A 13972-nucleotide genomic window follows, 5' to 3' on the forward strand; every position below is an offset into this window, starting at 1 on the left:
GATTCCTCACTTGAGAGTGTGTGCCTAGTATGTACCGAACCCTGGGCTCCATCCACACCATTGCATAAGCCAGATGTGGCACTGCACACCGGTAATCTCAGCACTCAGGAGACGAGGCAAGCAGGACTGAAGTCTGAAGTTCAGGGTAATCCTCCACCACATAAAAAGTTGAAGGATAATATGAGAGAAATGAGACCCAGTCTCAAAGACAAAATAAAAATAGAGCAATCAATTACTTATTTAAACTGTGTGTGTGTGTGTGTGTGCGCGCGCGCGTGCGTGCGTGCGTGCGTGTGCGTGTGCGCGCACGGAAATCAGAGGACAAACTACAGGAATCGGTCCTCTCCTTTCAAAGTCTGGGTCCAGGAGATCTACCTTAGGTCATCAGGCTTGGCAGCAAGAGTCTTAATCCACTGAATCTTCTCGATGGCCCAATCTTTAGTGAAATTAAAGCAACAGAGGGATGGACAGGCTATGAAACATACTCAAAATTTGGGGTTTCACACCCTTGTCAGTATGAAGAAGCATAACGAGCCCCTATCTAATAGAAGGGGACTGAGAATGTGAGATTGACAGGCAGGACTATCCCCCCCCCCCTCCCCAAAAGTTTCCTGTCCGCCTCTCAGGTAGATTGACCCACATCCCCCGCCCCCAAGCATTCTGCCAAAGGGCAAAAAGCACTAGTCAGTAACTTTAACCTAAAGGATTTCTAAACCTAGTCAGCCATGAACGACCGGGGAGGGGGGCGCGGGGGGTACATATTAGCTGAACAGCCCCCCCCCCTCCCCGACAGCATGCAAGCCTAGGGTTAGAAACACTAGGGATGACTCTCATTCAGATTCAGGTCCGCTCCCCACCCCTCCCCCGCACTCTCCCCCCTCCCTGAGATCCACAGTTACTTCAGCAGCTTTGCACCCATGATCCCGGAGACCTGGGTCCTGGTTCCCGTACCTGCCTTATCTCTCTCCTCCCTCACATTTTCCGCAGCAACAAAGCCAAACACAGTACCGGGGGGGCTTTCACGCTTCCATGCGTTTGGACACGGCGTTCCTTCTGCCTGGAAGGCCGCGCAGCGCTCTCTCTCTCTCTCTCTCTCTCTCTCTCTCTCTCTCTCTCTGAGCTGAGCCCCCCCCCCTTGCTCTCATTCAGCCCTCAGCACCCTTCCACAAGGACCCAGCAACCTTCTCTATCTAACTCAAGCCTTGTCTTTTGCTTTGGCTTCGCTGCACGACAATCACCGATTCCTCTAAATCTCTCCCCTGGCAGGCTCAGGCCTTCTCCAACGCTGGAGTTGTTTGTGGAGGAAAGGGGTTGCTCGCTTGACACCCCAGAGAAAGCGCCTAATCCTGAGTTTGAACGACGACAGAGCATGCACCTAAGCTTAGGTCGGCTCCAAATGTGTCCCATAAGGGTTCTTCTGTGTCCCTGGGGAACCCCGAATCTTGCATTCCGGGTGCACCGTGGCGCAGCAGCCCAGCCCCCCTGGCTTGACATCAGCAAGCTGGAGTAGTCCAGGGGGAAGGGCCGCGTAAAATCGCGAATATGGACTACAAATCCCGATAGGCATCGCGTGGCCCCGCGGCTGGCGCCTGCGCAGCACGGGCCCGGCGTTTGAGTGGCAAGTTGTTTGTTACAGCGAACACCAGCTGCTGCTGCGCCGGGCGCCGCGCTCCGCCGGGCGCTGTTTGCTTGTCCACCCCGTAGCTCGCTGTACCCCGCAGGTCCTCCCCAGGCCTCCTTTTTTTGCAACTTGCCAGGCTTCCTTTTTTCTGGATCGAGTAACAAATCAGTCCAGCACCGAGCACCGGGCCCCCTTCCCTGGGCCGGTTGCCCCAAGGCTTGGGGCGCGCAGGGGGCGGGGGCCGCTGCTCGTCCCCGTCCCCCCCCCCCCCTCCCCGCAACTCGGGCCACCGCGGATGATCCGCTGTGGAGGAGCCCTGGGCAGACGATGGAACTGCACATTCTGGAACACCGGCTGCAAGTTGCCAGCGTCGCCAAGGAGAGTATCCCGCTCTTCACCTACGGCCTCATCAAACTTGCCTTCCTGTCTTCCAAGACCAGGTGAGAGAAAGAGAGTATGGGGCGAGGGGATGGGGGGGGCGCATGGTACCCGCCCCGGGACAGACAAAGAGGCGCACCCCGGGGGGACGCAGTGCAAAACAACTTCATCGCTCCCCCACCCCCCGGGATCTCTGCCATCCTCCTGCATCGGACAAAGCCACCCCTGTGCTCTCTAGTTGGGGGTCCCTTCCACCCAGGTCCCCCCACCCCACTGCGCCTCCCAACTGCTGCCACCAACACTACCAACCCTACCCCCCCCCATCTCAGTCCCTTCCCCGAGATCCTGAGTAACCTACCCAAATGGCCTCTGATGCATCCGTGAATGAATGAATGAATGAATGAATGAACGAACGAACGAATGAATGAATGAAAAACAGGTGTGGGGATCCGGAGGTGGAAATTAACAAACTAAACATGCCCCATCCCCCCCCATCCATCCACCACCACCACCACTCCCCTCCTCCTGGTTGGGCCGGCCCCCTGTAGCCACTGGCAAGCGGGGAGGGATGGCGCTGAGCTCGTCTACCCCAGAACAGAAAAATCATAAAATCATTAGTAGATGTTTATCTCCAGGTGCCTGCGAGGGGAGAGAGGAGGTGCAAGCAGCGGGGGAGGGGCTGCAGGGCCAGGGTCGCTGGTTTCTTTTCTCTTTGGGGGTCCAGCGAAGTGGGAGGGAGGGGGGATTTTGAACCATGGAAGGGGAGGAGCAGGCGTGTTTATGGATCTGCCTGGAGGCTGGTCTTGGATGTTGCAGGGGGAAAAAATAGTGGAAGGCCTTGGGAGGTAAGAAGAAAAAGAAAAAAAAATTTAAATTTTGGATTTTTCATATTGCGTTTGACTTCATAAACTCCTGTTGGATTAGAGTCGGGTTACCTTCTTTTTTTAATTGCCTTTTTCCCCATGTGGAGTGGGAATTAGAACGAGCAACGGTTAACTTAAACCTCATTCGCTTACCATTATGATGGGTGGGGGGGCGGTCAAGGCGAAGATGTTTCAACCTCCCTGTCTAAGGAATGAGTACTTTACAGGTGAAGATTAAGTTAAATTGACAGCACACACACACACACAATACCCCTCATTTCTTCTTAGGCAGTCTTGTCTCCTATGGGGTTGAACTCAGGGGAAAGAGCCTGTTAAAAGTTCTTGCTCAGAGATTTGACTTCAACGTTTTGGAGCTTGGTCAGGGCTATTTGGAAGATGAAGCCAGCTAGGTAGCTTTATATCTGTTTACTTTCTTCTCTGAGGGCTGTTCTCTCTGTGGGGACCCAAGGTTTCACCTCCCTTGTCTGAGGGTAGAACCCCTTGCTCCTTAGATGGCCCCAGGTAAATCATTAAACAGGTCATTTGAAAACAAAGCTAACAGCACAGATTCTGAACACTCTCTCTCCCACACCCCCAAGTGCAAAAAGCCCCTCTCTCTGTCAACAGCTTCTAATCCCTACCTACAACTTACTTGTCCTCTGCCCACCCCCAGGCAATCCCTAGGACCCAGACGCTGGAGGGAAGGGAGTCCCAACTTCTGGCCCCAGCAGCCTCCGACTGCCCTCTGGTTCCTCCTTTCTTTCTCAGACTGGAGAAAAGAGGGCTTCAAGGCAGACACTCCTTAGGAAGACAGGAGGAAGGCCGCCTCTGGCTGTTCCTGGTGACCTGGTGAAGGGACTGGCCTTTTTATGGGTATCCCTCATCTGCGGCCCGCTCCCAGGGTCCAAGTTGAAGGTCTCAAATTAAAACCCAGAGCAAGCTCACACTGGCTTACTTCACCACAGGGAAACCTTGTCCCCCTGAAAGGTGGGTACCCCTCCCCCCTTCCAGGATAGGCCCAAGTGACCATTAGCGAGATGACTGAGAGGTCAAAGGTCATCTCCTTGTCTCCAGGCACTGACTCTAGAAACCGCTGAGTGTAGCCTGGTCTGAGGACTGACAACCCGCCGCCCTTATTGCACTCTGAGCCCAGGCGTGGCTTCGTGTTGGAATTAGCCCCAGTGACCCAGGCCAGGACGCCGTCATTTCTGTCTGTCTCTCTTTGCCCCTCCATGAAATGGACATAGCACGGCCCCGCCCACTTCTTTTTCAAAGAACTGCTTGCTGGGGGTGGGTCATTCAATTCATGTGAAAACAGCTGTTCACTTATTTACAGCCATGAACCATACAGGTAGTAGACCTTGATTCTTCTCCCCCACCATGTTGGTCCAGATTCCTGTTAGCATCTACCTCCCCAAAAAATGGGGCATCCCCGGAACATCTCACTGGCTGTTTAAAAGAAGCAGTCACTGAGCCGGGCGGTGGTGGCGCACGCCTTTAATCCCAGCACTCGGGAGGCAGAGACAGGCGGATCTCTGTGAGTTCGAGGCCAGCCTGGTCTACAAGAGCTAGTTCCAGGACAGGCTCTAAAAAAGCTGCAGAGAAACCCTATCTCGAAAAACCAAAAAAAAAAAAAGAAGCAGTCACTGTTTCTACTGGGCCAGGTCCTTGCTGTGGCATTCAAGACCTTTTGAGGAGCCTGGATCCAGAACGCTTGTCTTTACCTATCCCTCCCCACCCCCACCAGGAGATAAACTAGTAACACCCACGGACCCACGGGTGGCCTGCTTCCCTTGCCCCTCTTCCCTCCTGTACATCGTTCATCTCTTCCTGGAATGTCCCCTCCACCTCTGTCAATTCCACTTCAGTCCTCAAGATGATGACATCACCCTGAACCTCCCCAAGCACTCCCCTGCCTCCACCTCCTAGCAGACTTAGTCACTTCCTCTTGTGCGCTCGCGCTCTCTCTCTCTCTCTCTCTCTCTCTCTCTCTCTCTCTCTCTCTCTCTCTCTCTCTCTCTCTCTCTCTCTCTCTCCTGATGTCTTCTCAGAGTGGAGCAGGTAGAGCATGGGAAAAGGGATAACACTGGAAATACTCAGTGCCTGGGTGCCCTGAACCCAAGGGATGTAGAGACAGACTGTTCTTCCCTCTCCCTCTGCCTAGCTGAGTGCCCAGTCCAGGGAAGGAAAGGGATGGAGTTAAGAAAACATCATCCAACAGGGTAGAAGAAAGGAGGCCCAGGCCTGGCAAGATGGCTCAGCAGTTAGGACTGATTGCAGAGGATCTCAGTTCGCTTCCTAGCGCCGATGCCAGGTGGCTCACAGCCTCTAGTAACTCTAGCTCCAAGGGATCCAGTGCCCCCTTCTGGCCTCTGCAGGTACCTGCGCTCATGTGCGCATACCCACACACATATGTATAAATGTATATGTATGATTTTGAATAAAGAAAGGGGGAACCTGAAGACTGGCTAGGGCTGCCTGGGAGCCTACCTGAATGAAGGGGCTTTAGATGATATGCAGTATCCTAGTAGGAATTAGGCAGGAGGGGGATCTAGTCTCTCTATAGAAATATAGACAAGTAAATGACATATATCCTAGTGTGATGCAGGGAATGACAACTGGGTGACAGAGCTTTTACAAAGAAGGAACTTGGAACTCGGGGCTTAACTTGCTCAAGGTTATGAGATCAGTGATAGAGCCCAAGATCTGAGTCTGCATTTCCGTGGATTAAGCTTTGTTTTTGCCAGCACAGGTTACAAAGGAGGCTCATAGTCAGCAGTGCCACCAGCCCTTCTGTTTGCAATTGCTGTTCAGAAAGAGTCAAGAGCACAGGATCAAACCACTGACCTCCATGTTCCCTTGTACCCGCTTTCTTATTTGCAACACTTAGAATTGGACTCGGACTCCTACATACAAGGCAAGCACACGCTACCACTGACCCACACCCCTAACCCCTCACTAAAGGATTCTAGACAGGTGATCTACCATTGATCAACACCCCCAGCCCCTCATTGGGGGATTCTAGGCAGGTGCTCTACCACTGAGCCACACCCCAGCCCCTCACTGGGGGATTCTAGACAGGAACTCTACCACTGAGCCACACCCCAGCCCCTCCTTGGGGGATTCTAGACAGGAACTCTACCACGGAGCTACCCCTCTGGCCTTTTTCAGTTTTTATTGTTTGTTTTTTTTTAAGATTTATTTATTATGTATACAATATTCTATCTGTGTGTATTCCTGCAGGCCAGAAGAAGGCACCAGATCTCATCACAGATGGTTGTGAGCCACCATGTGGTTGCTGGGAATTGAACTCAGGACCTTTGGAAGAGTAGGCAGTGCTCTTAACCACTGAGCCATCTCTCCAGCCCCAGTTTTTATTTTGATACAGGGCCCTTATTAAGTTGCCCGGACTGACTTTGAATCACTCTGTAACCAAGACAAGCCTGAACTCAGGAATTTTCTGCCTTGGCCTCCCAAGTAACTGGGAAGACAGACCTGGGCTACCACATATAGCTTCAGTATTTTTCTGGCTCCTTAACCTAGCGGTACTCAGGTGTATCTTTCCTCAGGAAAACTGGAGCAGGGTAGCGAGGCTCCACTTCTACAAGGGGTGTCTCCTGTTGTCTGGCCCCCAGGTTATTCCTTGGAGATACTATCAGATCCCTAGCTCTGGGCTTGGCTGTGAAGTCTATCACATAGTCCCTAAGCACTTGCAGAACAGCGTGTTCAGGGCAGGAGTGGAGGAGAGCCTGTCTCAAGTCCTCACACTTTCTATCCGCTCATGCTCATTCCTTCATTCTCATTCCTGTCCTGTCTCTCTCCTCTCCTCCTCTCCACCCCCCTCCCACCCTCATATCCTGGGCTAACTGCCCTTCTCCAGCCTTGAAGTCCTGAGAGTGAGCTTCCTTCCACCCCTGGCTTGAGCTGTACGCTATACCTAGGTTTAGTTCATCGTGCTCTCGGCAGCTCAGTTTCTTCCCGTTTGGCTAAGTCAAGTGCAGCTTTTAGAGCTGGGGAGGTGGCTCACTTGGTAAAGTACCTGTATGCAAGCACGAGCGGCGTGAGTTGGGATCCCCGGTGCTTATATTTAAAAAAAAAAAAAAATGGCTGGGCATGCGGATCTCTGAGTTCGAGGCCAGCCTGGTCTACAAGAGCTAGCTCCAGGACAGGCTCTAGAAACTACAGGGAAACCCTGTCTCGAAAAACCAAAAAAAAAAAAAAAAAAAAAATGGCTGGGCAGTAGTGGCGCACACCTTTAAGCCCAGCATTCACAAGGCAGAGGCAGGTGGATCTCTGAGTTTGAGGCCAACGTGGTCTACCAAGAGAAATCCTGTCTTGAAGGCTAGAGATGGCTCAGTGGCCAAGAGCACACATGCTCCTCTTGCAGAGGACCCAAGTTGAGTTCCCAGCACCCACGTTAAGCAGTTCACAACCACCTGTAACTCCTGCTCCAGCAAATCAAATGCCCTCTTCTATAACCTGCCATCATGTTTACACACGTGTGTGTGTGTGTGTGTGTCCCCACACATATGTACATAATTAAAAAGAAAACTTTGAAACAGGGGGACGATGAACTTCAGGGTTAGAAGAGCCTATCAGAAAAGGAGGGGTAGAAAAGAAAAAGGGGGAATAGAGAAAAACAGAGGGCGATAACCTGATACCAACCTTTGGTCTCCTTGTGAAACATACACGCATGTGCGTGTGCACACACATGCACCCTCACGTGCACATAAAAGAGTAACTTTTATTATATACAGTATGGTGTGGGAAGGACGGCTGTCTGCTAACTTTTCTCAGAGCTCTGGCAGGAAGAGCTTGGAGGAGGAATCGTGTCCACGGGCTCACAGTACGACAGGACAGTCTGTCACGGCGGGGAAGGCACGGGGAAGGCACGGTGGCATTCATAGCCCAGGGAACACCGCTATCCTCACGTCGTGGCAGGCCAAGAAGTGGCTGGCAAACAGGAAGGAGGAGCCCAGCCATGAAAACTTCAAGGCCTGCCTACCGTGGCTTCACTTCTTCCAGGGAGACTCCATACCCCAAATGCCATGCCCTGAACTCTGTTCAAGGGCCACGCGTTTAAGCCTATGGAGGACATCTTAGAACCAACGTTAATAGTGATGACAGGGGAGTATTCTGGGATGGAGGGCCGGAGAGAAGGCTCAGTCATTAAAAGCACATTCTGCTCTTCCAGAGGACCCTAGTTCAACTTCTAGCACCCACACGGGGTGGCTCACAACCACCTGTAATTCCAGATCCAGGGGCTCTGATGCCCTCTTCTGGCCTCTCTAGGCACCTGCACTCCCGTGTGCATACCCACACATGTAAACACAATTTAAAAATACCATGAACCATTTAAAAAGTAGTGGTGGTGCACACTTTTAACCTCAGCACTCAGGAGGCAGAGGCAGATCTCTCTGAGTTTGCAGCCAGCCTGGTATACAGAGCTAGCATTAGTACCGCCAAGGCTACATACACAAAGAAACCCTGTTTCAAAATAAAAAAAAAAAAAGTGTTCTTGGCATGGCAGTTTTAACCTAGAAGACAGAATATGGCAGGCTGTTGTTGAGCAGAATTGTAAAGCTGTGGTTCTCAACCTTCCTAATGCTGCAACCCTTTAATATGGTTCCTCGTGTCTCATGTTGTGGTGACTCCCAACCATAAGATCATTCCCTTGCTACTTTATAACTGTGATTTGCTGCTGCTATGAATTATCGTCTGATATGCACCCCCAAAGCGGTCGCAGCCCATGGGTGGAGAACTGCCGCGGTGAAGGAGGAAGATGTGAGACGGGCCCTAAGGAAATAGAAAAGCTGCATGGAGTGGGTGAGGGGTAAGGAGTCTGTAAGAAGAAGAGTTTCCATGTGAGGAGGACGATGAGGGAGGGTAAGGGGGGGGGGCAGACTGCAGCAGTGCATCTATGGGTGTGTGAAACTGTCAAAAGAATAACCTGAAGAGAAGTGCTTCGTGCTGGGCCTGGTGGTATAGGCCTGTCATTCAAATACACAGGAGGCTGAGGCATGAGAATCACAAGTTCAAGGCCTGCCTATACTAGAGTAAGTTCAAGACCAGCCTAGGCAACTTAGCAGGAGCCTGTCTGAAAATTAAAAAAAAAAAATGTTGGGGGGGTGTGGCTCAGCAGTAGAAACACATGCCTACAATCTAACAATAACAGGTAGGGGTGTGTCTCAGTGGTAGAGCACCTGCCTAGAATCCCCCAGTGAAGAGCTGGGGTGTGGCCCAGTGGTAGAACCCCTGCCTAGAATCCCCCAGTGAGGGGCTGGGGTGTGGCCCAGTGGTAGAGCCCCTGCCTAGAATCCCCCAGTGAGGGGCTGGGGTGTGGTCCAGTGGTAGAGCCCCTGCCTAGAATCCCCCAGTGAGGGGCTGGGGTGTGGCTTAGCAGGTAGAACACTCACTCTGGAAGAGTTACACCCCTAGTACCATCAAAAGTGCTAGGAGCTGGGCTGTTCGGTATCCGTCAATCTATAGATGTGATGGTGTCCTCAGTTAATCTAATGATGTGATAATGTCGTCAGGATCTTTTTCTTCTCCATCTTCCTGACTGGCCGTCCTTAGCAATAGCGGTGTCACTCTGGAGCACCTGGGTGAGCTTCCTTGTGAACAGGGAGGAACCCAGCTGGAGCAAGTGCTGTGGCTTCCAACAGAGCCCTCCAGCAAAAAAACATACAGGTCCTATACTCTCACCCCACCGCCAAGGCTTACTCGGACTTTCTCACCTTATTGGTTGGAGCTATGTCACATGACCATGCATGAGACCGCTGTGGACCAATCAGGATTCACCCCTTTAAGGTGGGACTGACGGCATGAAAGTTTCTAGCCTAGAGATGGGGAGGAATCTTTGGGTGGTCTATCCATCCATGTGATGGAGGGTAACCACAGTGTGAGAAGGTTTGGGGACACATGATGTGTGAGCGCCCTGATCAGGGTGGGTCACGCTCTAGCCCCTCTGCTTTGCTTGCCTCTGCCCTCTGGAGAGGTTGTGACTTTTTTGCCACAGCCTTGGAAACTAGCCACAGCTGCAGACCCAGGACCTGGTAGGAAGGATCAGAGACTGTCACCATGGAAATCCAGGCTCTTCTGGGACCCTCCTGTCAGTTAGGGCGCTCTTACCACACAGCAGCCCTGAGGAACGGAAGCCTAATTTTACTAATAAAGAAACAAAACAGGAATACCCAGAAAGGGGTGGGGAGCTGTGGTGTGGACCCAAGAATTCAGATCAGGAAAACCTGTTACTCTGAGCACCTAGCCAGATACCCAAGCTGGCCTGGATTCCTGTCACTAGGAGTCTCTTGATAGCCAAGGCCACAACTGGAAGGCAATGGACATGCTGTACTCTTTGTGTCTATCTGTCTGTCTGTCAGTCAGAGTCTGGTGTATGCTTATGTGTGCGCGTATGTGTGAAGGTACTATACCAGAGCCATACTCCAACCCTTCACTGGGGATTCTGGGCAAGCCTGCTATCCCTGAGCAATACCCTCAGCCCCTTACTGGGGGATTCTAGGCAGACATGATGATACCCCTAAGGTGTTCACTGGAGAATCCTAGGCTTTACCATGGTGACAGGTGTCTGTCGTCCCCCCAGCAGTTAGAAGACAGAAGCTGACATCCGGTACCTTCCTCTATCGCTCCTCACTTTATCTTTAAGGCATGGCCTCTCCCTGAACCTGAAGTTCCCCAATTCTACTAGTCTGGCTGGCCAGTGAGCCCCAATAATCCTAACTCCGCCTCCCCGGATCTGAGGCCACAGGCACGCAGTGACATGTTTGGCTTTTTACCTTCATGTTGGGAATTTAAACACAGGTCCTAATGGCTGCGCTTTATCAATTGAACCAGACACCTAGTCCCTGTTACAACCTTTACAAAGTGCCACCATAGAAAGCACCTACTAGACATAGTAGTGGCACAGGCCTGTAATTCCAGGGGTTGGCAGACCGAGGCAGGAGGCGCATACACTTGAGTTTAACCTGCAACAAAACAAACAAACAAAAAAGCCCATTTCATTTGATTGGCCCATAGCTATAGGAAACCCCATAACTGCCACCTGGATTGGGCATACATTTAAGGTCTCTGGTTCATACTGCCCTGTACTGGGTCTCTGCATTACTGCTGTATTAAGGTCTCGCCAACAAACTGGTGCTGGATACCATCAACTAAAGAGACATTTATGCAAGAAAAGCTTAAAGCTATACAAAGTGTGGCTAGATCTTTATTGCTTTCCGAGGTGAGCCGGGCTGAGGCTGCTGTCTGAAAGTACATTTAGGAAAGATAGGCTAGCCCCAGGAGGCCTCCAGGGAAAACTCAAGATAGCCACACTCTGGCAAGTATGTTCGTGGGCAGATCATTTGACCTGTCCTGTCGGTGCTGTCACCTTCGTAACTGTGAATTGGGGATATAGAGCCTGGTAACCTTCCTTAGCTGAGGTCATAGTCAGAATTGAATGACTTGAGACAAGGTGCTGGGGAGATGGCGTAGTGGGTAAAGTGCTTGCCATGCAAGCATAAGGACCTTGGTGCAATCCCCAGGTCCTGCATAAAAAACCCAAGCATGGTGACATGCACTTGGAACCCCAGCACTAGGGAGGCGGAGACATCCAGGTCCCTGGAGTTCTTTGACCAGTCATCCTAGCCTAATGGAAGAGCCCCAGATCCCAGAGAGGCTTTATCTTTAAAACATAAGGCTAAGGGGCTAGAGAATGACTCTTAAGGGTAACAGCTCTTGCTGTATACGCATGGGGACCTGAGTTCAAATCCCCTGAGCACACAACGTAAAAGTCAAGCATGACTCCACACAACCTTTTGCACACATAAGAAAGCCAGAGGGGCTGAAGAATTAGCTCAGCTGTTTAAGGGTGATTGCTGCTCTTGCAGAGGACCTGGGTTTAGTTCCCAGCACCCACCAGGTAACTCACAACAGCTTGTAACTTCAGTTCCAGGGCCAAAGTTCAGGTCCCCAGAACCCATACAAATGCTGGATGAGTGTGATAGCTATCTGTAATTCCAGCCTTAGAGGCAGAAACAGGATCCCCAGAATAAGACAGCAGGCAAACTAGCCTTAGTAACAAGCTTTGGGTGTGATTGAGAGACCCTGCCTCAGTGAATAAGGTGGAAGAGCAAGACAGCACATAAGGCAGCAAGCTGGGGCCCCCACATGCACATTCACACACATGCATACACCGTGCACACTTGACCACGTGCATATACCTTATCCACACCACACACCGTACATGTATAAACATGTATGCATATACCATATGCATACACTTGAGAACTTGTTCACACACTGTCCGTGAAAGCAAAAGAACAGATGGTCTCTGCCCATGGTAGAAGGTGACACCCCGAGACTGATTTCAGATGTTTATTCCAAATCCCTGGCCAGCCGGGCAGTGGTGGCGCACGCCTTTAATCCCAGCACTCGGGAGGCAGAGGAAGGCGGATCTCTGAGTTCAAGGCCAGCCTGGTCTTGAAGAGCTAGTTACAGGACAGGCTCTAGAAACTACAGGGAAACCCTGTCTCGAAAAACAAAAAACAAAAAAAAAAAACAAATCCCTGGCCATATTTCTACTGTGCTACAGTCCTGAAATGGGTCTGTAGACATGGCTTGGTTGGTAAAGGACATGAGGACCTGAATTTGGTCCCTAGAATCCGAATTTTAACAAAAAACAGCCAGGCTTGGAGGTGCATGTAAAATTTCAGTACTGGGGGCGGGGGTGGGAGGCAGAGACAGATAGATGGGCCAGCCTGGCCTGTTCAGTGAGAGACCAGGCAAATGACCGACCCTGACTCAAAAAAAAAAAAGGTGGACAACACCTGAAAAATGACAGCCTCCATGTTGCGCAGGAACATACATGCGTGCATACTCATGCACACACGTTGTCTTAGTCGGGGTTCTGTTACTGTGAAGAGACACCATGACCACGGCAACTCTAAGGAAAGCATTTAATTCGGACTGGCTTACATTTTCAGAGGTTTAGTCCATTATCATCATGGCGGGACACGTGGAGGCACGCAGGCAGGCATAGTGCTGGGGAGGTAGCTGAGAATTCTACATCCAGACTGGCAGTCAGCAGGAGAAAAAGACACTGGGCCTGGCTTGAGCATTTGAAACCTCAAAGCTCACCCCCGGTGACACTCCTCGTCCAACAGGGTTACACCTCCTAGTCCTGGCCAAGTACAAGTAGTGCCACTCTCTAATGACCAAGCATTCAGATCTGTGAGCCTATTATACAGGTCACCACACACATGCACCTGCACACACACAAATACACATGCAACACACGTCCTGTGATTTGCTGCCCTCAACAGATGTAAGACCCACAATGGGGGCTGGAGATGTAGCTCAGTTGCTAGCATGAATGAAGCCCTGAGTTCCATCCCAACACTGCACAGCTCCGCAGTGGGGAAGTGGAGGCAGGAGGATCAGGAGTTCAAGGGCTGCACTACTGTTTCTTAAACAAAAACAAAAGAATAGAAAACAAGCCGGAGTGTTTTCTGTGGTGAAAGCGCTCCCTGCTCTTTCAGAGAATCCGGGTTCAATTCCCAGCACCCACACGGGGCAGCTCGCACCCGCCTGGGGCAGCTCTATCCCCAGGGAATCCGCCGACCCGCCCTCATCTGAGCTCCTCAGGTACTCACACACAGACACGCGAGTAACGCAGAATTTAAATTAAAAAAAAAAACAACTCAGACAGTAAACTTTAAATGAATAAAGTACTGGGAAGAGGTGGAAAGATTGGAATCTGGAACCCTCACAAGTTGTTGCTGTACCGGTATGTAGGATACTCTTTAGGAGTGGGACACTGTCTCCAAAAATGTAAAAGCAGAGCTAGCAAGAGGGCATAGCAATTGCCGTCAAGCATGATGATTCGGGTTCATCCCCTGGAGTTCACAGGAGGAGATGGAGAAGTAGTTCCCACGGGGTGTCCTGTGATTGCCACCCATGAACTGTAGCCATCACGTCCACAGAGACAGACAGGCAGACACACACACACAAGTATAAAGAAATCAATTTCTAAAAATGTATAATAGAGAACCGAGAGTAGTGGAACCCAGCTGTCATCCCCACATCAAACTCAAGCAGGAGTTTAAGGCCA

The 13972-nt window shown here is 51.2% G+C and overlaps 1 protein-coding gene across 2 annotated transcripts in view; it reads left to right on the forward strand.

The window, feature by feature from the left end:
* The first annotated feature begins 1639 nt into the window (after positions 1–1639).
* The window catches only part of Castor2 (cytosolic arginine sensor for mTORC1 subunit 2), a 36874-nt gene continuing 24541 nt past the window's right edge, over positions 1640–13972 (forward strand). For both annotated transcript variants that reach the window (XM_038346509.1, XM_038346510.1), the window contains exon 1: positions 1640–2061. In XM_038346509.1, the coding sequence (XP_038202437.1) occupies positions 1949–2061 (113 nt within the window). In that variant the 5' untranslated portion in view covers positions 1640–1948. The remainder of the gene's footprint in view (positions 2062–13972) is intronic.

This window comes from Arvicola amphibius, chromosome 10, assembly GCF_903992535.2.
Source record: "Arvicola amphibius chromosome 10, mArvAmp1.2, whole genome shotgun sequence".
NCBI classification, from domain to species: domain Eukaryota; kingdom Metazoa; phylum Chordata; class Mammalia; order Rodentia; family Cricetidae; genus Arvicola; species Arvicola amphibius.